The 22,288-nt window shown below is 36.8% G+C and overlaps 2 protein-coding genes across 3 annotated transcripts in view; one reads left to right on the top strand and one right to left on the bottom strand.

Moving 5' to 3' along the window:
* Nucleotides 1-3,431: 3,431 nt before the first annotated feature.
* On the top strand, nt 3,432-9,300 carry LOC100893013 (transmembrane protein 41A). The gene is made up of 5 exons (XM_030974786.1): nt 3,432-3,581; nt 5,066-5,219; nt 5,847-6,008; nt 6,912-7,050; nt 7,552-9,300. Exons 1-5 carry the CDS (start codon nt 3,571-3,573, stop codon nt 7,728-7,730), a joined length of 645 nt encoding a protein of 214 aa, XP_030830646.1. The 5' UTR covers nt 3,432-3,570; the 3' UTR covers nt 7,731-9,300.
* A 4,161-nt stretch (nt 9,301-13,461) lies between these two features.
* LOC584535 (thyroid hormone receptor beta) overlaps nt 13,462-22,288 on the bottom strand; it is a 30,259-nt gene continuing 21,432 nt past the window's right edge. For both annotated transcript variants that reach the window (XM_030973851.1, XM_030973850.1), the window contains exons 5-9: nt 22,052-22,260; nt 20,356-20,472; nt 19,467-19,725; nt 18,671-18,798; nt 13,462-18,298 (exon numbers count right to left, since the gene is read on the bottom strand). In XM_030973851.1, the coding sequence (XP_030829711.1) occupies nt 18,176-18,298; nt 18,671-18,798; nt 19,467-19,725; nt 20,356-20,472; nt 22,052-22,260 (836 nt within the window). In that variant the 3' untranslated portion in view covers nt 13,462-18,175. The remainder of the gene's footprint in view (nt 18,299-18,670; nt 18,799-19,466; nt 19,726-20,355; nt 20,473-22,051; nt 22,261-22,288) is intronic.

Raw genomic sequence — 22,288 nt, 5'->3', positions numbered from 1 at the left:
GCTCCCTCTTCAGCTGGACCTATACGCGTCATGGCACCCGAATGTCAACTTTCTGAAAGAAATACGGACTTGAACAGTAACATAAATTTAGAAGCCTCTGTAGTAGACCAGCCAAACTCAAAAATGACTTTTAAAATCCAATTACTTAAATCGTAGTTCAGCACAATGTCGTAATCAGGGGCGGCGATCCCGGGGGGGGGGGGGGGGGGGGGGGGGGACGCGTCCCCCTCGATTTTTTTTTTTTTTTTTTTTGGGGGGGGGGGGATCCCCAGCCTGATCGTCCCCCCTCAAAATTTGAAAAAGTGCACAAACATAATGTAAAGCAAATACTGACTAACGACTGCAACACACTTTTAGGCTCTAGAGGGCCCATAGTGCAGCGTTTACAAATAAAAATGCAAAAATATTCTCACTCGGTAGCTACGCTCCCTCGCATAATACAACAAAACTTCAAAAACCTGTGAAGGGGTTCTCACTTCCGTCAGTTTCACCCCTCTCATTCACTATGCTCCCTCGCATTTGTGTACTGATGGGGGCGGGGGGAGGGGGGGCTTAAGGGGCAGATCCCCCCAAAAAGAAATTCAAACATGGTTTATTTCTAATTCGATACCAGTGATTTACAAATGTTATAGAAATGGCATGATTTTCCCCTGACCTTCCGGGTGCCCTGGACCCCACCACGGGCCCTTGATTGCTCATCTGACCGAAATTTAATGCTTAAAACGCCTGAGCTTCTGGGGCTCTGTCCCCTGGACCCCACCCCAATATGATGACCTGCATGCTAGTGACAAATAAGGTATCAAAATATGCTCATCTGACCGTAATTAAATGCCTAAAACCCCTGAGCTTCAGGGCTCCGCCCCAAGGATGCTCATCTGACCTTAATAGATGCCTAAGGACCTCACGCCAATGCACGCTCCACTTTGCTTTGCTTTGCTCTACCTGATCGTAAATACTTTACCCCCCCCCCCCCCCCCACTTTGAAAAACGTTCCCAGGGCCTGCGTAACATGTAAGAGTGGTGGTGGTGCGGATTTGTTTCTGCCCCCAAACGTTGTTGCCCATTATGCCACTGCTCCCTCGTCCCTTGCATTTCGTCCCCCCCCCCCCCCGGTCATGAAAAGGAATCGCCGCCCCTGGTCGTAATATGAATTAAAAGTTATTGTTGTGATGGGGGCACTTTAAAAAGTTCTCTTTTTTAAACAATGGACACATAGGGACCTACAGAGGGTTAATTAAATGTGGGATATACTATTTCGAGACAGCATGCCTATACCACCCTACCATTCCTAAATAGAGGTTCAGCCTATAGTGCAAGACTTGATATGGCTCGCAAAATAATTATATCAAGGAACACAAAATTATGTACCTTGCTATATGTACTTACCGAATGCAAGCAAAACCATGCTTATCTCTTACCATCGAAACGTCAAATGAGAAACATCTCAAAATAATATACTGATAGAAGAATAATGTCAGGGAATGTTAATAAATGGTAATTGATGCATGTGCCCCTAGATAGTCCACTTTTGTATAAGTGCATGTGCATAATTGTCTGAGGCGGGGTGATCTGCACCCCTCCCGAAAATTTGACCATATTCAGATGCCCTGCAGCACCACTTCATTTTCAGGCAGTGGGTGGTCTTTTGATAATTATTTTTGTATCTTGTCCCGGTCAAATACATTTAATGAGTTAGATATCCACATAGAATATAAATAAAGTTTTACTCGATCGTTCGCTCGCACGGTTTACAAATAGTTTGATATTCGGGAAATAATTTATAACTTCCACTATAATTGCGGTTTGAGCCTCAAAATCAATTTGAAACAATAAGAGGATAAGTAAGTAAGAGGACACTTTTTAAAAAAGATTTTGGTCTCGAAATTTGAAAATTTGACATTTTGCTCCGTTGGTGGGGGGGGGGGGGGGGGGGGGGGGGTAAGGTCACCTTTTTTAGGTCAGCCATGGGAATACTTTTTATTTTTTTAAATTTTATTATTAAAAAAAAAAACAACAACAAAAAGGGGGGGGGGTTTGGTTTTTTTTGTAGGGGGGTTTATACACATAAAAATACCAATGGGGGGTGTTTACCCCCCCAACACCCCCCCCCCCCCCCCCTGCGTACGCGCCTGGAGGACATCAGTCCTAAGATTTGTTTTCCTTCAGGGATGGATAGTCCCTACCCCTCTCCTTACAGAAAAAGAAGAGAAAGGGAAAAAAGGAATAAAGTAGGCCTATAATGTATTATGGAGTAAGTAATTAATAAATTAAGACTACAGCATAATATTTAGGTTCTGAAGTGCTCATAATGCAATGTTTCGCTACCAAAATATGAAGAATTTTTTTTTTGGCTAGCTCCCTCGCAGAATAACTTAAAATAAAAAAAGATACTGTAAACCTAAATTATATGAATGCAGAGGTTTGGTCTTCCGAAATTGGAAGACCCCAAAATGGTGATTTAAAGCTGCCCTTTCCCATAAGAGAGGAGAGAAGGAAAATATAATAAGCTCTAACTAAATGCGGCCCTTAAAGGAAAAGTTCAAAATTACAAAACGTACAATTCTCTCTGATTCAACCCTCTCAACATTTTCGCTCATTATGCTACTAAAAAGAATAATCTATTAAAAAAAAAAACTTATAACGATTTTGCAAAAATTTTAAACGTTTTTTAGCTGCTTATAAATTTATTTACCCAGGGTAGCCACTTCAGTTATGAAACTGTTCTTCCAGCGGGCCCTGCATAACATAATATGTTATTACTACCCTTCTCCAATCTAATATGCTGAGCGCCTAGCTAGAAGGCAGAATGTCCCATTGTTATAAGTCTTTGGTATGACTCGGTCGGGGTTCGAACCCACGACCTCCCGTTTATGAGGTGGGCGCTCTAACGACTGAGCCACCATGCCCTTAAAACAGTAAGCGTTGAAAATCTGATGAAATGTGATAACAAACGGTCTAAACTAACGATATTCCTTAGCATACTGCTTACGGATATCAATTAAAAAAAGAAAGAGGGGTAAACCAAAACATAACGAAATTCATCACCCTGTACCGGAAGGTGACGACGAAATTAGCATATATTTGATATGTTGGTAAGATGAAAGTGGGCATTTAACCACAGCCAATTTATGATCACTGAATCGAAATATACATAGAGAAATGTTATCACCTACCCTTAAATAAAGTTCCTGACCATGCAGCTAATTCCTCTTTAAAGATCTTAGTAGTCGAAACAATAACAATTTCTATTAACTCAATAATTTCAATTTTGCTTGTCTAAGGTACAAAGATGGTACCTCTTACCTACAAGTTTGAAATTCCACTATTTCCTTTCTTCATGTTCATGCCTGTTTTTATATTAGTTTGCGTCAACTCACAACTATATTTGTGATTTAACTTTCCTTTTCCTTTTTGATTGGACGGTTTGGAGACACTATAATTCCTGTCGTTCGAACGGATTCCATTCAATAAAAATGGGATTGTTTATCGCTATTTCTGCTATTGGAGGGATTTTTTGCATTGTATTCGTCATGGCTGTATGTCTTGTCTATCAACCTGCCATCTCATTCAATGAATTCCAGGTGTGTATAATCATTCTACTCTGATCTGACTGACCTCTATGAATGTACTTGTTGTAGGTGCAGATCTACCCTGCAGTCCCACATGCTCATTGTTTTGTAACGAGATCTTCTTTTTCTTAGCATCAGCACTAGCACGGAAGGAAAAGGTCATCCTATCCTGTTGAAAACTTCCGGTCGTTCCATCGACTGGTATTTGTTTTCACCGTACTTATTGTGAATGCACGGTGGGCAGACGCACGTTTTATTAGGAAGAATTTAGTGTTTGTTCAATCTAATAAAACAAAAATTGAATAACAGTGATGGTGCAGAGATGAGATGACACATTGACAAATGAAGGAAGACTATTCGTATTTCAGGACTCGACCACTCTCTGACTGAAGCTGTATCTTCAAAGGGCTGTAATTCTATTATATCTTTTTTTAAACAGGTTTTGTTGCTGTCCTCGTGTAGCTTCATGTAGCTTCTCCTCCTCGTCCTCCTCCACTTCCTCTTCCTCCTCCTCCACTTCCTCTTCTTCCTCTTCCTCCTCCCCCCCTCCTCTCCTCCCCCTCCTCCTCCCCCTCCTCCTCCTCCTCCTCCTCCTCCTCTCCTCCTCCCCCAGGTTTTGTTGCTGTCCTCGTGTAGCTTCATGTAGCTTCTCCTCCTCGTCCTCCTCCACTTCCTCTTCCTCCTCCTCCACTTCCTCTTCTTCCTCTTCCTCCTCCCCCTCCTCCTCCTCCCCCTCCTCTTCCTCTCCCCCTCCTCCTCCTCCCCCTCCTCCTCCCCCTCCCTCCTCCTTCCCCTCCTTCCTCCTCCTCCTCCTCCTCCTCCTCTCCCTCCCCCTCCCCCTCCCCCCTCCCCCCTCCCCTCCCCCTCCCCCCCCCCCTTCCCCTTCCTCCCCTCCCCCTCCCCCTCCCCCTCCCCCTCCCCCTTCCCCCCTTCCCCCCCCTTCTTCCCCCTCCCCCTCTTCCTTCCCCTTCCCCTCCCCTTCCCTCCCCCCTCCCCCTCCCCTTCCCCCTTCCCCCTTCCCCCCTCCCCCTTTCCCTCCCCCTCCCCTCCCCCCTTCCCCTTCCACTTCCCCCTTCCCCTTCCCCCTCCCCTTCCCCCTTTCCCCCTTCCCCCTCCCCCTCCCCCTCCTCATCCTCCTCCCCCCTCCTTCCCCCCTTCCCCTTTGGGCGCCCCCAAATCAGTCCCTATCAAAGAAAACAAAATTAAGATTATTCTAGTGCATGTGCGATATGGACCCATTCCCCACCCCCCCCCCCCCCCCCCCCCCCCCCCCCCCCCCCCCCCCCCCCCCCCCCCCGTTGTTGTTGAGAAATTAGTCTAGAATCTTTTTTTTAATCATTGATTATTTTAGGCCTATTAATCTAGGATATTGAATTACAGTAAATAAAGAAAGAAGAATAAATGAGTGTAAATAATTTGAAATAATTTTTTTTTCCCAAAGAGAATTCCAAAGAGAAGCCTTATGATATTTGGTTTTCTTTCTTTACACTGAACAGTGAGCTGAGCTTTCCAAGTAATCTTGAGCAGCTGAGAAGTGTGGTAGATATTCTACAGGAATATAAGAGTGATAACTTTGGCTATATCCTTCTGCTGTTCTGTAGTGCATATCTCTACAAGCAAACTTTTGCTATTCCTGGATCAGTCTTCATGGTGAGTTGATCTGATGATGATGATTTAAAAGAAAATGATGCTGATGGTAGTGGTGGTGGTGGTGATAATGATGATGATGGTGATGATGGTGTTGATGATGGTGATGATGGTGATGATGATGATGATGATGGTGGTGATGATGGTGATGATGGTGATGGTGATGGTGATGATGGTGATGATGGTGATGATGGTGATGATGGTGATGATGAGGAAGAGGAGGAGGATAGTGATGATGCTACTTTTGATGATGTTGATGTTGTTAATGACTATAAATAATGGGGAGGATGAATAATAATGACAACAGTGAGAATTATGGTGATTGTGAGGATGATAATGTTGGCAATGATGGTGGGGATGATGATGAGGAGTTGATGACTATTACGATAGGAATGATGATGTATGTCTTTTGCCATGGACCACTGTCAACATTATGGTGGTGTTACTGTTGGAAAATAAGTACAAATCTCATATCGATGAATCACATATTCCTTGATCATAGCATTGGTAATGTTATTCAATAATTTAACTAGTAACAACATTAGTAAAGACTTGATAGTAGAAATTAGCTGATGTTATGGTCATGTTATTTCATTAACCAATGACTTCTTTTGTCAATTTTCTTTTCAGAATCTTCTAGGAGGTGCTTTATTTGGTCCATGGTTAGCCTTCCCTATGTGTTGTGTGTTATCAGCATTTGGTGCAACCTTGTGCTATCTACTCTCTCACTTCTTTGGTAGAGCTCTTATCATGAAGTATGCTGCAAACAGGGTCAAACCACTTCAGAAAATGGTAAATACTATTATTATTGTTATTATTATTAATTATTGGTGTCACCTTTGTGTGAGAGGGGATAAGCAAACTGAATCCATGTATTAAACTCTCTTGCCGCTCCTATTGATATAACTGATTGGGTTATCTCTATAATTAGTTTGTCTGAAAAATGGGAACTTCTCTTGTCCTTCCTTTCACTTTTATAAGAGCATGCATTTAAGATAAACATGACTCAGTTGTGTGTATTGAGCATACAGCATATAATCACTATGGAAAATCGTAAAAACCCTATTAAGTCAATTTTTATCAAGAAAAATGAACCTATTTTGTTCAGTTCATTTTGTAATAGTATTTACCTAGAGATAATCTGACACTATCTCATATGATATATCTCGGTTGGGCAGAAAAACTTGTTCAACTGCAGAAGCACCATGTATAAAGTGTATAAGATATATTATAAAATGGCTGGACATTTTTTATATTATATAACTTTACTGAGTCAAACCACTGATGAGATGATAGAATGTGTATTGATTAGTGTGTTACTACAAAAATTAAAAATTAAAAAATACACAAAGATTAAATGCATCTTTGTGTATTTTTGAAAAATACTCTTAGAAAATGAAGCAAAAAAATGGAGGAGCATTTCTTCATAAATCTGTAGTATACTAATCATTTTAGTCATTCATGGGCAAGGAAGTAAACATTTCATCTCTGTGTATGCCATACAAAATACTGTTCCGTGAGTTTTGTGGGTAATTCTGTAAAATTTCATCAATGCAACCCTTGAGTAGCAAATATTCATGTGTAATATCACTTGCTGAACCTTGTAGACACGTAATCAGATTAACCTGAATTTGACTTTCAGAAATAATGTGAAGTTTGTGACTCTGGCACTAACATGGTTTTGTTTAATTTCAGGTTCAAGACAATCTCGAGAGCCTGTTCTTCTTTCTTCTCTTCCTGAGGTTGTTTCCAATGTCACCAAACTGGTTTCTAAACATGGCATCCCCCATCCTTGATGTACCTATCATCCAGTTTTTCTTCTCAGTTCTTATAGGTGAGACTAGCATAACGGCCAAGGCTTCATAAAATCAACATGAGGGCAAAATTAATAGTTTTTGTGCACCTCCTATTGAAATGTGTGAGAGCAATGCAATAACATATAATCAGAATAAAATCTGTATCATAGGTAATACAACAGGATATTGCATATCAGTTGAGTTGATTTTGTAGAAGTCTCCGCGATCAAATTGACTTGAAATATTATTACTGTGTCTTTGAATCATTTATTCTATATTCTGTCTTCTTTTCAAAGTTCCCTTAAAACTTGATTTGAAAAAGAATTTTGTTGTTGTTCTTATTAGCTTCTATTTCTCCCAATTCAGATGCTACTAAAAGTCTTTTCTATTTTGTTTTCAATGATTGCAAATACTATGTAATGTAAAATACTATGTAAAATTCATGTGCCTTTATGGCATGTTGATTTATTTTTGTGTGTCATAATCGGTTTAGCATTTATTATGTTTTTTTCCTTCTTGATTCCCTCATTTTATTCTAGGTCTGATGCCGTATAACTTCATATGTGTGCAGACGGGTTCTCTCTTGTCTGAAATCACATCTGTAAGGGATGTTTTAACCACTGGAACGATGCTCAAATTGGCAACTATGGCAGTAGTTGCTCTTGTGCCTGGTATAGTGTTTAGGAAGCAGAAAAAGAAGATGGTGAAAGAAACATGAAATGTGTGACTTAGAGAAGGACTCAGCTCTAGCTAGGTCTGTTTTATTTTGTTTTGTTATGAATTGGTATGCTGAAAGTATGCTGAAACTTAACTCCCGAATATGTTGCATTGTAGCATTTGCAGATTTTGCACAGTTGAACTAGAAACAAATATTATGCTTTTATCAGTTTTATGTATTACTTAAAATCACGTGATATCAGTCAAAATCCTCTATAACTGTTAATTTTGTTGGTGCTATGTAGGCATTTATTTGTAAGAGTATACTCCAATATGTAGGGTATTTTCAGGTGAAGTTGTAGGTACAAAATATTGTAATTATTCTTCTCTTTGCTTGAAGCTTTGATAACATAATTATTAAAATCACTATCTTATGGCACACAGGCAGATTTGTTATACACAAGTACCTAGAGCAAATATGTACCCCTCCTACATCGATATGGCTAAATAATACTTACCAGTAATTGTCATTTTGATAACTTAGATAGTGCCTTCAGATGCACCCACACACAAACAATTATGCCTTTTGCATCATAGAACCATCTTCGAGTGCCACTACCAAAATTACTTTTGATTTAGCTTGAGTTCTTGACTCATGCATTTAAATCTTAAGTAATGAAAGGAATATGCATTTGAATTAGAAACTGAATTGATCGATATCACACACTATTTGAGTTTGGGTAGAGTAGCAGTTATTTTTTCTGCCTTTAAATTAAGGAATTTCTTGCCAGCTATCCTAAGCTCATCCCTGAAGAACAGTTACCCTAAAAGCATTTTACCAAATGAGCTGCTTGCATCTTCATCTAATGTTATATTATAACTGAATATATAAACTAGCTGAAGTCGTGCAATACCGGTAAGCAAAATTATGTACGGGTCAGGTCTGAATTGTATAGAAATCAAAGAACTATATTATTTGATATATATGTAATTCTTTATATGCATTGAATGAAAATTATTATTTCATTTGCATATTTTGAGTACTTGTATTTAATCAATTGTTAAAGTAATAATTGTATGAAACTGTAAGAAGAATGCAAATATTGGCTCTTTTAATATATATGATTGTAGGGTTCATGTAGCTCAAATTATAAGTATATTTGATTGCAAATTGTTCTCAAAGTGATATTGATTCATTCCACATTTTACATCTATGCAATAAGTTTGTTCTATAGTGCGGATATCTTGTTGATAAATCTGTACTATTTTGTATGTTTACTACATTTTTATATCCTATATATCTGTAATCAATGTAATGATCATAACATAAAGTATTTAAATTTCAACTCAGGTTCGTGGCACAATACATACAATTGTGTCATTGGCGTGGTTTACAAGACATCTAACTTGCACACCACCTGCAACACATAAAACTGAGAGAGGAATACTGAAATGTTATCCTTTTTATATAAAGGTGATTGTATTTGAGTCCTTATACAGTTACCCTCTTAAACAGAAAACATGGTATATTTATGACCAGATGATATAGACGAGATATACATGTAAGTGTACATAATCTCTCCATCAGTATTTTCTGCATGGATGTATATGTCAGCCAAGTTCCAAAAGAATACTATATATTTTTTTTTTTCAAGTGAGATGTAAATTTGCCAATGAGGCAGCCATTTTTTAGGCACTAACTGCATTAGATTTCATATAAGAAAATGTAATACATGTACATTTATCTATAATACATGCAATTCTACACATGTATGTTGTAAGGGTTATACATGTATTTCCTATATACATACCGGTACATGTATATATATATATATATGCATCATATATCTAGTATCCCATGTAGAATGGCTAGTTTGAATCTTTTACAAGTACTAAAGTTTTTTTTTATATATCTATATATCAGGCCTTAAATTTCCATATTTTTAGGGCAAGGCCACTTTTCTGTAGGGCACATTCCTATATTACAGAACAAATAGGAAGAATTGGAAAGGGCACAAAAAATTTCCAAGACCATTGAGAGGGGCATTGAGGCCAATCAAAGGGGCATCCACGGCCATGGCCTTGGTGGCCTTGGATTAATTCAAGCCCTGATATATATATATATATATGGAATCACTTCACTTCATACTATTTTTTTTATCTACCCGGTCCCTTTCTTGTGCAAATAAATTACAAGCAATAATTATCAGAAAGGAATAGTGCTTTGAGAGCGACAAGTATTTTGAACAACCCCTCTATAGAGACCACCTGTCTGCAGTGGCAACTTTTTGTGTTTCTCTTGAGTGAAATTAATAGACAGGTTCAACTGTACGTGTCCTTGTCTAGCAGAAGTGCATCCCAAAATTAGTACAGTATGTATTTCTTCTGATGACGTTCGTATGTATTACCGGTATTCAAATTACATTAATTACATCACTAGCGTTGCATAATTTGTTTAGTGTGTGAGAATTGTACATTGTAAGACAATGCGACACTACGTAATATTACAAGGAAGTTTGTCATGTGTAAGTTCACCAAACTGACGTTAAAACAGTAAACCTTCAAATAGAAAATCCAGTGACTCATTTACTGCCACATGTTTCTGCCCTACTGTACTGAGCAGATAATACCATATTTCAAGTTTTGTTTTGTATGATGATGATAAAAGAGAAGACATGCTATATAACATGTACAGGTATGACTTGCATGTAAGTATTTTTTTTATGAACGTTTTTTTTTTAATTGGGCATGCTCATGAGTAAGATTCTCATTCCATTATAACTTACCACATGTCATTAAATTATATCTACATGTATTTGTTACATGACAAGAATTGTTGGTTTTTACTTGGTGCTTAATTGTGTGAATAAGTGACTTATTTCAAGAGTACCCGATGTAACTGTAGTTCGGGAAGAGGTTAGTTTAGAATGCAAGAAAAACAACCCCATGAGAGATAAAAGATCAACCGTTAGTAAGGAAAAATCAATGTTCATGTTAGATTAAGAATGATAGAAAGTCAAACTTTATCCCGGCATGAATAATTCTGAAATAAGAACTAGCAATCACTACTACAGACATAATTTCAAAAGAAATTCATACCATTCTCATAATAATTCTAGGGCAGATTATTTTCAAAAGTTCTATTTCAAAAGTTAAAAAGTACCTTTAAAGCTAAATGAGGGTAGAGTTGAGTAGAGCCAGGTCGATGCTGATAGCTTTCTAAGTTGAAAGAGAGTGAGGGGTGAGAGATAGAGAGAGAGAGAAAGAGAGAGAAAAGAGAGAGGGGGGGGGTAAGGGGAGGGTGAGAGAGAGAGAGAGAGAGAGAGAGAGAGAGAGAGAAAGAGAGAGATCATATGAGTATGACCTTAATGCATTTATGAAATAGGCAGATCATAGAAGTCTCTGGTGAAGGTTCTGTTTGTTGAAGGAATCGTGGTCAAGTCATTGTTTCATATACAATGGCATCAGACATATGTGCTACACATATATGCCAAACAATCACGGGGACAATTATACAGAGTTTGCGAGTACCCTCTTAATGTGAAAACTAAATTTATTTGTCTCTTTTCTTTTCATCTCTCTCTCTCTCTCTCTCTCTCTCTCCCCCATCCCCTCCTCTCCCTTGGTCCCATCTCTCACCCTTCCATTCTCTCATCCCCTCCTTCCTCTCCCTCTTTCTTTCTATCAACTATGAAAGCTATAAACATTGACTTGTCTCTACAAATTGTTTCTTTCTCTATATACTCAACACTCCTTTGGGAATTCCCAATTTTGAGACATAGGATCATGAACAAAAGCATGTGTATTATAAGTAAAATTTCTTCTTCCTTAATTCCTCAAGTCAATCGTCCAAATCACAATTTTTACATGTATCATTATAGAAAAACCATTACAAAAAAAAAGGAAATGCAGTGAAACCTGTTTATAAAGACCACTCAAGGGAGACAAAAAAGTGGTCTTTATAGGCAGCTGTCTTTATTTACAGGTAACCTTAGTGTGGGATTGGGATTCAATGAGAATTTTTTAAGGAGGGAAATGAGAAATAAAGTCTTTATAGAAAGGTATTTGTTAAAGTAGGTTTCTCTGTAATCACTCACAGGTACAGTATATCCAAAAATGGGAAAATTAAGAAAATATCATTTTTGTTTCCTTGATCTTTAACCAACATTCTACTCTCATAACATTGCAACAACAAGGCTTAAGCAAGTCACATGTGATTTCAACAACACACATAAGCAATAAGATTCATATACTTCTTCACCAAGTAGACTTTATTATATAGTTCCGACAAGCAATTTACAAGACATAAACAATAGTCAAATAAACAATCAGACAGGCAGCAGCTTATAACATTTTACCCGTATCGTCTTAGTTCGCTGCCCCCAACCCCTGTTGACATCTATAACACTACATAGAGGTCAGCGAAATAACTGACCACAAGACAATCACACATCTGATACATAACATGCAAAGTGTGTAGAAACACAACAATATACGGCTATATACACAGTTATATACCCAACAGAACAATTCTTTCAAAGACTTTGGTCTACTAATTTCCCTTTTCACACATAATAATTTTCTATATTATGTACAAAAATGAGGTATATCTTTTTTTGTTTTCAAACAACAACATATAACCAACCAACAAACTGTGAGAGACAAAAACAATATTCCTTGACATTATTACAAACAAAAAATGTCAAAAGAATTAAAATACCCCAAACCTCCACATTTACTAGAAAGCTGTTTATACTTCTAAAATAAAGGAAAATTGAAAAAGATAAAAGAGGCAATTTTCTGGCCTTGAATAGCCTACAGACCAGGTATGTCCAAATGTAGGCTACATAGTTAATTCCTCAAACATTCCATGATGAAAACTGATGTCATCATTCACTGGCTTTTAATTGAATTAATAACAGCATGCATAAAATAAAACAAAGTGAAAAAAATTAAATTGACAAAGAAAGATGGAGCCCAGTTGATAGGTAGACAAAATTAGTCATAATCAACACCTTTAAAGCTCCATCATATTTGTCTGCCAAGTTAAGCCTATATTTCATTCAAAATAAATGAATGCTCCCGCCATAACATAGCCCACATACTAGATTACACTTTCTTTGGTGTGTGAACATAAACATTGTCATGTTCTGTCAGGATCATAACATACTCCAATAATAACAACTTTATCTTTGCAGCTGCTTGTGTGTTTTAATACAAGAAAAGAAGTAAATACTCAATATTCCAACATACAAATACAATGATTTCAAGATACAAATACCTTGTAAGATTTAATTAATGTACACATTTGTAAAATATGATTAAAATGTGCTTATATTTTGAAATTCTGAAAAATTGTATTTTTGTTACATTACAAGTCTCTGCTGTAAAGAAATAAATGTGCAATCAATATATTAATTTCTTCAACTATGATGTGATACATTAATAGCACATGAAGCACTACATTTTATACATTGTTCTACAGTATATCTGTGGCGTAAAATACTGATAGCGAATTTAGTGACTGAATTCAAATTTGTTAAATAAATTTATTTTAATTACTGATTCCCCCTTGAAAGAGAAAGAGAAAGAGAAAGAGAAAGAGAAAGAAAGAGAGAAAGAGAGAGAGGAAGGGGAGAGAGAGAGAGAGAGAGAGAGGGGGGGGGGGGAGAGAGAGAGAGAGGGGGGGGGGGAAGAGAGAGAGAGGGGGGGGGGGTAAGGGAATGGGGGTTGTTAGGCAGGGGTAAGGAGAACATAAAGCAAGGTATAACAAGAATTTAAATATACTGTAATAACTTTCATCCTCTAACGATTCACACAGCAAGATACAATTATGTTTAGCACACACTTTTAGAATCCAAAATTTTGTTTATGAAATGTTTTCAGCTGCTCAAGATTCTTTGGGATCACACTTGTCATAAAGTTAAACAAACTCTGAACCGCATCTCTCCATAAATGGTATAAATAACATGGTAATAAACACATAGCCTATCAAAGGCAAGCATTCTTCATTACATCTTTAATCCAAGTATGAGGCCTATAAATACTGTGATAGATAAATGTCTCTTATAAACCAAGCATAATGAAATGAATCTAAAAAGCTCATTCTAAATTTAAGCTGTGGTCTTCATTTACCCTACTGATAAGACAAGTAACGTGATGAAATTAAGAAAATTGCTTTATTGATGTCACAAGCCTACATACTTTGGTGGGTAAAAAGATTTGGCCATTTTATAAAAAACATAAAACTGAATACATGATGATGATGATAATCACACACGTGCATAAACACTGGAATCTGTACCCTGTATTTGACATCATTATCATCAAGATAATCTGATGCAACTGTCTTTAAATTACTGTCACTTTTGAATTGTGTATTAAACTAGTCAATTTCAATGATTTTTACAATATGATTTCCCCTCACACTTACATGAGCACTAATAAGTAAGCCTATATACTTTATATTCCATGGGTTTATTTTAGAATTGTGCAAACACATGATCTCAATGTTCAGAAAACAATTATTGACTAAATTCTCCATGAAACAATTTTCAGTTACGTTTTACACTAATAACGTCAAGAGATGGTGCTATGCCTCGAAATGGACCCAAACCATCACATTTATTTTTCATTCCCTCATAATATATACAATTATCCACTTCAAGGGAGAACAAGAAGATGGGTTGACCCAACATGGCATATTAATGACAATAAAGTTGAGAAAATAATAGAAAGTTGCAAAATCACCACTCCCTCGTCAAACACAAACCTGTATAATACTCTCCTAAATATACCCAATATTAACATAAAACTAATGGGGTAAGTCCAAGCTATTTTGTCCTATAATTAGAATTTAGAATATTCTGACGATGGTATTAATTTGTGAGCCCTACTAGAGCTTTGATCAGCCCATTAACAAAGCAACATTATATCGTCCTTGTTTTCACGAAGTGACGGTAGTGAGGAAAATCGTAACGCAAAGTGAATGCAATTTTTTTTCATTACCGTCACTTCGTGAAAACAGCGACGATATGTATAGTAATGGTGTCAGTTCATGTGCATATTAGCACAATAACTATTTAGTAATGTATGGGACTACACATGACCACTGGACTTGCCCACATTCACCATTGATTCCTGACGATACAGTTCCATGAAAGAGAAGAATAATAACTATTTCTATCCTAGCTTCACATAGAATGAGGTATAATAAAATGAGGTATAGCAAACAAAGAATTCAAAGTAGATTACTTAACTATGAGGTAGATTATGGAGGATTTCAAGAAAAAAACTTTCAGATAACATTTACAACAATGATGATACCTCTCCTTAACAGACATACATTCAGATAAATAGTTTAATCATTGTCCAAATTGATACATGCTCAAATGAACATGAAATCAAACTAATCCACTGATCTAAAATCATACTTTCTCGTATAATTTTATGAAGTCAAGTGATTCATGTAAAAATTCTGTACAACTTGGAACAAATCTTACTACATGTAGGTGTGTTCTGACTTAACATCGTTATCTCCAAAAAATTTAAACAAATTATCTTAAGATGGCAATGGTTACCAACTTTGAATATAGAAAATCACAATTGTAAGTAATTCCATTGAAGCCCAAACTAAAATGTCCTACATGATAAATTGGCTTAAAAGCCATCTATGAAACCTTACTGAATCAATCCGCTTTATATTTGTCAAAAAAAAAATTCAATATCTTTTCCAGAGGTTCATATTTTTTAAGAAGATCTACATCACTGTATACTGCTGTTTTGAATCCATGCTTACAGCTCTCCTGTTAGACTTTGTACAGAAGAGTAAAAATGGTAAATACAAATCAAAGATTCTACATATTATATACATGAAGCTCTTTTAAACCTAGCACACAATGTAAGAAACTTGACATACCCAGTATCAATCCGTTTTATATTTTGTTTTCATAAAATTGCTTTTTTTGTCCATACGAATCTGTTTTTGAGTAAGTATCTAGAGGCATATCTCCATATAATACTAACTACTTATAGAATGTTAAGGCAAAATTAGAAGATATTAATCCCTGAAAATTGTTTTTTTTTATGATTGATTTTCTTATCTCAAATGTCAAAACATAGAGATTAGATTATATATTTATATTTAAACAAACTATTCACACACAACACACTGGAAGTTTATTCTTCATTTGTACGAGTGAGAACACTCATGAAGATACATGTAATAATATATAATAGATAATATAATATTTACACAAATGTTTGACACTTTCCCAATCAAAAACATGTTTCATGTCACTGATGAATATATTGTTCGCCTAAAAATGGCAAGAAAATAACTTAATTATGTTACCCCTGTTCTACACTTTCACCCAAGGTGTTTGGGTGTAACATTTTAACATTAATGATCTATTCTATATCCATCATACCTAGAACCTTGCAACACGATTGATCAAAATGGGATCACACGAAAAAGGATGAATTGTCTATCGTGGCGGCCTGACGCGGTGCTCGGGACCGGCAGCCCGGGTCGGCGAAAGGCATCTGCGCAGGGAGCTCCACCTTGGCCTTCGTGTCTTTGCACTCTTGGTAAGGAGGACTGGCCCTTGCAGTTGATCCTAAACCCTAGGGTAGTTCCACTCCGAGCGAAGGCATCGGCCCGGATCTTTCAGAAATCTGGTCACACCCCTTTGGCGAAGGTAATCGAGTCAATATTCCCAAATCCAAAGGCGGAGCCTGCCGTTCTGTGGGCAGTGGCCCACAAAAAACGACTCCATCAAGCAAAACCTACATGTATAAACATTTCAAATATTGTTTTTGTTTTTGTTTAACCCTGTTTTTTGCCCTTTGAACTTGAAACAATTAACAGTTGGGATTATTTGGCAAGATTACTTATAAATATAGAGTAGTTCAAAATTTACAATAAATGATCCCCTTGCTATAACCATCCAATATTTTGTTACTTTTTGTTTAAATACAAATCACCAAAATATTGTCACCAGAAGATATACAATTTGTGACAACCACCAGTATGTATATACTATTCATATTTCATACAACATGCTTCTTTACATGCTTCTGTTCTCTGCAGAGAGCCAGAAGGGTGTTAGCTGATGTGACTTACATAAAGTTAACATCCTTCTGGTTCTCTGCAGATAGTATGATCAGAAATCGTTTCAAACTGACCACTCCCTGAGAGGTATAGGTTACCATGGAAACTAATAATATCATCTGATCACCTGATAAGAATATAACTTTCCTGAGATACTTCATCGGTTAATCCTAACCACGCCAGTGACAGAGGGTCTGATTCAGCTCTAGTAAATTGTCTCTTGAGAGCAAGAAAGGAGACAAACCTGTGTTCAATGATAGGAATTAACATCCTTCTTGCATTGAGCAGCGCTTATAGTTGCTGTCTGTTTGTACTCCTTTACTCATTCCTTCTTACAGGGTATTACTCCTGAAAAGATTCTTTTGTAATCTACATATCAACATTAAACAAGGATAAAGATATTTAGCAAGGAATACAAGTCCCTCCATTATGATGGTGAAACATAATGGAACCTACTTTATACTTATTTTAAATTAACAAGACTTTTCAAGAATTTTCTCACATGTATGATCAAATTATTCTAAATTATAAGAGGATGTGGGTGATTTCAGCAAATTTTATTATATTACTGCTGCATGAACAAGGGGATTGTTTGGCATGGAAAGGATTACCGATATACATGTAACAATCTTTAGAGTAAACGAAAACACATGAAGATATTTCTTGAGATACCACTTCTCACGTGGCTCATCCATCAAACAAGTTTGTGTATACACCACATGGAGTAATGGAACTACTTCACATCTTGATAACATGGAGTCTTCTCATCCAAATACATTATAATAATAAACATAATATTCCTGAGACTAACGTGTTTACATATCTACAAGCATGAGTCTAGCCAACATATCCTTTCATAAAACCTAAAACATGAATAATTGAAAAGAATATTTAACCAGAATTAAATATAGAAAACTTGAATCAAGTGTGGATGGAGTAGTATGACGACCGTTGAGGTAAGAGGAGAGGGTATCAAGGATAGGCAGCAATGGTAGAACAGACACATCATCTACTCTCAAAGACCACTCCCAACCCTACCTGATCCTGGATAGAGCAGTCATACCTAGGAATACCCTCTGCTCCTTCAACAACAAATGGATGCATGTGAATGGTTCACACTTCCCTGCAATATTGAGTTGATTTGGATCCTGCTTCATCCTTCTTATTCCGGTCACAACATTGAGACCGACATGGATTGCTACGATAGACCAAACTTAAACTCCAATCAACCTGAATACCGGTAGCTAAAGTTTAGATGGTTATCCATAGGTCTGAAGGTGTGACAGGGATATCATGTAGTAGATTCTATGCAGAATGAAGAGGACAGACTGCTTTCTGCTTGATTTGGTTATCTATTTCAAGGGTTGGATTTGAGGTAGGAGGAATAGGGTGACTCAGACCAAAGCATTATCATCAAACATCTCCAGGAATATCTGAGGAATCTCGTTTGGTCGGTCCAACTTGATACACATGATGCGCTCAGCATGTCTGGCACTGATTGTCCTCAGGTCAGTTATCTGAAAGGTACAAAGATCAAGTTTGATTAATATTTTATCCATATCAAGATTGATTTGTACTTGTTAAATCAAGACAATACTCAACTGAAATATATTTTCTGATAGCTGGAGCTAAACCCTAGAACAACATCCCACTTTGTATCAGTGAAATATCTTGTCCTGTTGAAACATATTTATTTCCCCAGTGATATAATGTGATTTAAGTGGTATCATCAAATGACTGGTACTTTGCAACAGACATATTTACAAGTCAATATGTCTGTAGGCCTCCAAATGACAGGCAAATTACTAGGAAAACAGATATTAATAGGTCTTATTGTATTTACAGTATGTATATTGCCAAAAATATACTTGTAAATCTTGTTAAATTACCTTCATGAGAATCTTAGCCCAGTGCACAGGTGTCTTAGGCCTGGATTCATTGATGAAATGTTGAAAGGCAGTCAGCAAGCTGTCCTGTAATGTCTCCACCAACTTAGCCTCCTTCAAACCTGGTCGGTCTGTGTGTGAGGAGATCAAGCATATCAAGAATATTCATTGATTTTGACTGCAAAGTGGAAGATTATAAATCTTTAAAAGTCACTGTTATCTCAGTATTCAAGTTTCAAGTTAATTTACTTCCCTTTATCGAAGATAACATAATTGAACATAATGAACTTGTTAATAACTATAACTAGACATACAATATAGGAACATAATGTACATGATAATAGTTAGAACAGAGGATACAATCATATAAATCAATCAAAAAGCTTGTATTAGGTAGGTCCCAGTTAATATGAATTCTGACTATGGCTTAAGCAATAGCTATATTTCACATTTATAAATATCATTAAAATGTTTGTGTGACGTCTTTTATTTTATTTTAATCATGCATCGGCTACTTCAAAATGTTTGGAAAAATACATTGAAGAGATTCGGTAAAATGACTTTTAAGAAGAATTCAATATTTTGGTTATATATCTTTGGCACCCTTGCTACCCATATCGATTTGATAAGAATTTTCTATTAAAAAATGTTCACAAGTTGGGATTGATTAAATTTTGTATAAAATGCATTTCTCATTGCCAATATCAATAGATGGAAACCTAGGGATACTTCAATGGTAATTGGTTACTGAGCAGTGGAATTTAAAATGTTAAAATGGCATAGTTTCTATCTTCCTCACCTCCTGCAATCAGTAATACAGCAGCTAGTAGGGCCATCTCTGTTTCTGTGAGTTGTAATCTAGACATACTGACTGCAAAATCAAAGATGGGCTCGATGAGCTCGCTGAGGACACCATGATCCATGTCGGACTTGCCGACCCTGAGACCGTTGGATAGGATCAACTTCTGACTGTCTGGATCAAACTTCTGTGCTACCCTGAGGCACATGATCTCCATGCAGCACGTCTTTAGTAATAAGATCTGATCATCATGGTGGAGCTGGAAAAGAGCATTTTAGAAAAAGCATATATTACTCTCTAAATCCTATGATTTCATGGTCATTAACAATATTTGTGACCCACACACCCGGACAAAACGTGTGAAAAAAATTACTTATGATTTAGACGATACTGTCTTTATGTATATAAAGATTGGTGACATTACTGAAAAATTACAATTTGATCTCTCTTTACAAAAAATGTTATTATTATAAAATATTTTTATTGGAATTAGCTGTAAGAAACAATTCATAAAAGGATAAATAACATACTCAAAGCAGTAAATTGTATTTTCCTCATTAAACAGCTATGAAACGATCAATATTTTGCTCACAATTTCTAGTTTCTGTGTGTGATGCATTACCTGACACTTTTTGTACTGCTTTTGTACTTTTGTAACTTTTGTTTGTTTGTTTCATTTCCAAGAATCATGATCAAAAACAATAACACAATATATAAAATCAAAGACTTATATAACATAATAGAGTGATAACATGGTTGGATAGTCCATTTCAGAGCCATTAACCTAATGGCTCTGTTCTTCCATGGAGTCCAATTAATTTTGTAGACAAGCAAACTTTACATGAACAAATATCATCTGTCTTTGACATCACATTGAGATGCTACTTACACCTGTAAATCCTGGTATTCTCTTGGCAAACTCCACCACTTTGACTATAGAGGGCGTCATAATCTCGGACAAGGGTTTCTCATCTTCCAACTTCTGTTTCTTGCTATCAGGTTCACTCTATATGTAGGAGATAAAGATGTTGATGATGATGATGGCAATCATCCTTGAAATCTATTGTGCATGTCGAGCTGGGGGGGGGGGGGGTGAATTTTGCCCCCCCTGCCCTTGCAGGGTTACTGTATGTCCAATTAGAACCCTAGCCCTTCCCAAATATCATTTTACAAATAAAGCCTGGAGTAAATGTAGGATCGCCGATTATAATGGAGAGGGTCTTAATAATCAGGAAAACCTTGTAAATTGTAATCCCTAAAGAATACTTGAAATCCCAGATGAAAAGATTTGACAAGAGTCAAAAGTAAGAATGAAAATAGGGTTACATTGCAGCTACATGAATGTTGTCAAGAAATTCTTCAATTTTAGAATGGTCATCTCACCTATTTTAAGGAAATTAACTCAGGAAGAATCTACTCCTGTGAGAGATGTTTGTTATTCTGCAGACTAATACGTATCAAACAAGAATGAAGAAAAACAAGTATTCTAAATGCTGATTTTAGAATATATTCTAGGAACTTCCTCTGGAGAGGTCAACAAAATCAATTTCAATATGGGAGGTAAAATGTAGCGCTGTTAATAAATGCTATGAAAATCAGCAAACAAAAGAATTCATGAAGTTACACTTGTAGTATTTTTGATGACCCATGGTCACTTTGCTTTTTGACATTAACCCCCACATAGCTCAATATCCAGTTTGAATGGGGGATGTTATGAGCTGTTTAAGATGACATAAATATCTTTAACTTCACATGAGCATGTGTGATGTTGCCTTGGCCTGAACTGACAGGCTTAGCAATGCAAACAATCCCTAGGGTAAACCTGTGGGCTAACATGTGGCCCTAGATGATAGGTATAGCAATGTAAACAGTCTCTAAGGTAACATCAATCTATACATTAATCTGTGAACTGATGAAAACATTCAATTACCATGGCAACAGCTGTGGTGAAGTGAAAGTAGGTATCGAAGTAATGGAATTCAATTGGATTTTTTATTTGGGTTATCAAAATGACTAAGGAATCCTTCTTTACATGAATTCCTCTAGGTTCCGCACCAAGAGTATTTACTTTAAAAAAAAGCTCCCTCATCAGATTACTGTTTCGTATGACAATATTGAATTTAATACCAACTAAAAACAGAAATACAATGGGTACCACAACCAACCTTTTCCATTAATGGAAAAAAATAAAAGAAGAAATAAATTAGAGATAGAAAGGAGGGGAGAATGATACAGACGAAGTCACAACCTCCTCCCCCTCTCATTATTATCCACCTTATCAGACCAGTACCCCATTCCCCGATCCCCCACCCCATTCCCCGATCCCCCCCCCCCCTCCCCTCATCCCCATGACTCCAGTGCCCCCTCCCCCAATGGTTGGACCCTCGTTTCGTGTATGTCACTATTTATGCCTACAGATTATAAACGTAGGTGAAATTCTGACACAGGGGATGGACTACATTTAACTTGAGATATTTCGACAAAAAGGACCAAGGAAAAAGGTCAAACAGACGGGAAGGGGGGGGGGGGTTTGTGGTAGTTATATATAGTATAACAAAGAATTATTATATATTAAAGATACAAACCTCTTCTCCTGAGCTAGATTCTCTCCTGTACATATGACTTGTTTGTTTATGAGCTACTAAGATAGCTCTGATCAAAGCCTCTTCATGATCTGTTAGCTGATTATTAGCAATTAGACCAGTCTGTCTCAACATTTCTTCTCTGCCTCGCTTCTCACGATTCTCTTGTATCAGCGCTCTCTTTGCTTTGCGTTGACTCTCGTTGAGTACCACTATAGAGATAGAGAACAAGACAAAATT

Source organism: Strongylocentrotus purpuratus, unplaced genomic scaffold (genome assembly GCF_000002235.5).
Source record: "Strongylocentrotus purpuratus isolate Spur 01 unplaced genomic scaffold, Spur_5.0 spur5_scaffold_7, whole genome shotgun sequence".
In the NCBI taxonomy this organism is placed as follows: domain Eukaryota; kingdom Metazoa; phylum Echinodermata; class Echinoidea; order Camarodonta; family Strongylocentrotidae; genus Strongylocentrotus; species Strongylocentrotus purpuratus.
This window is presented reverse-complemented; position numbering and strand designations above follow the sequence as displayed.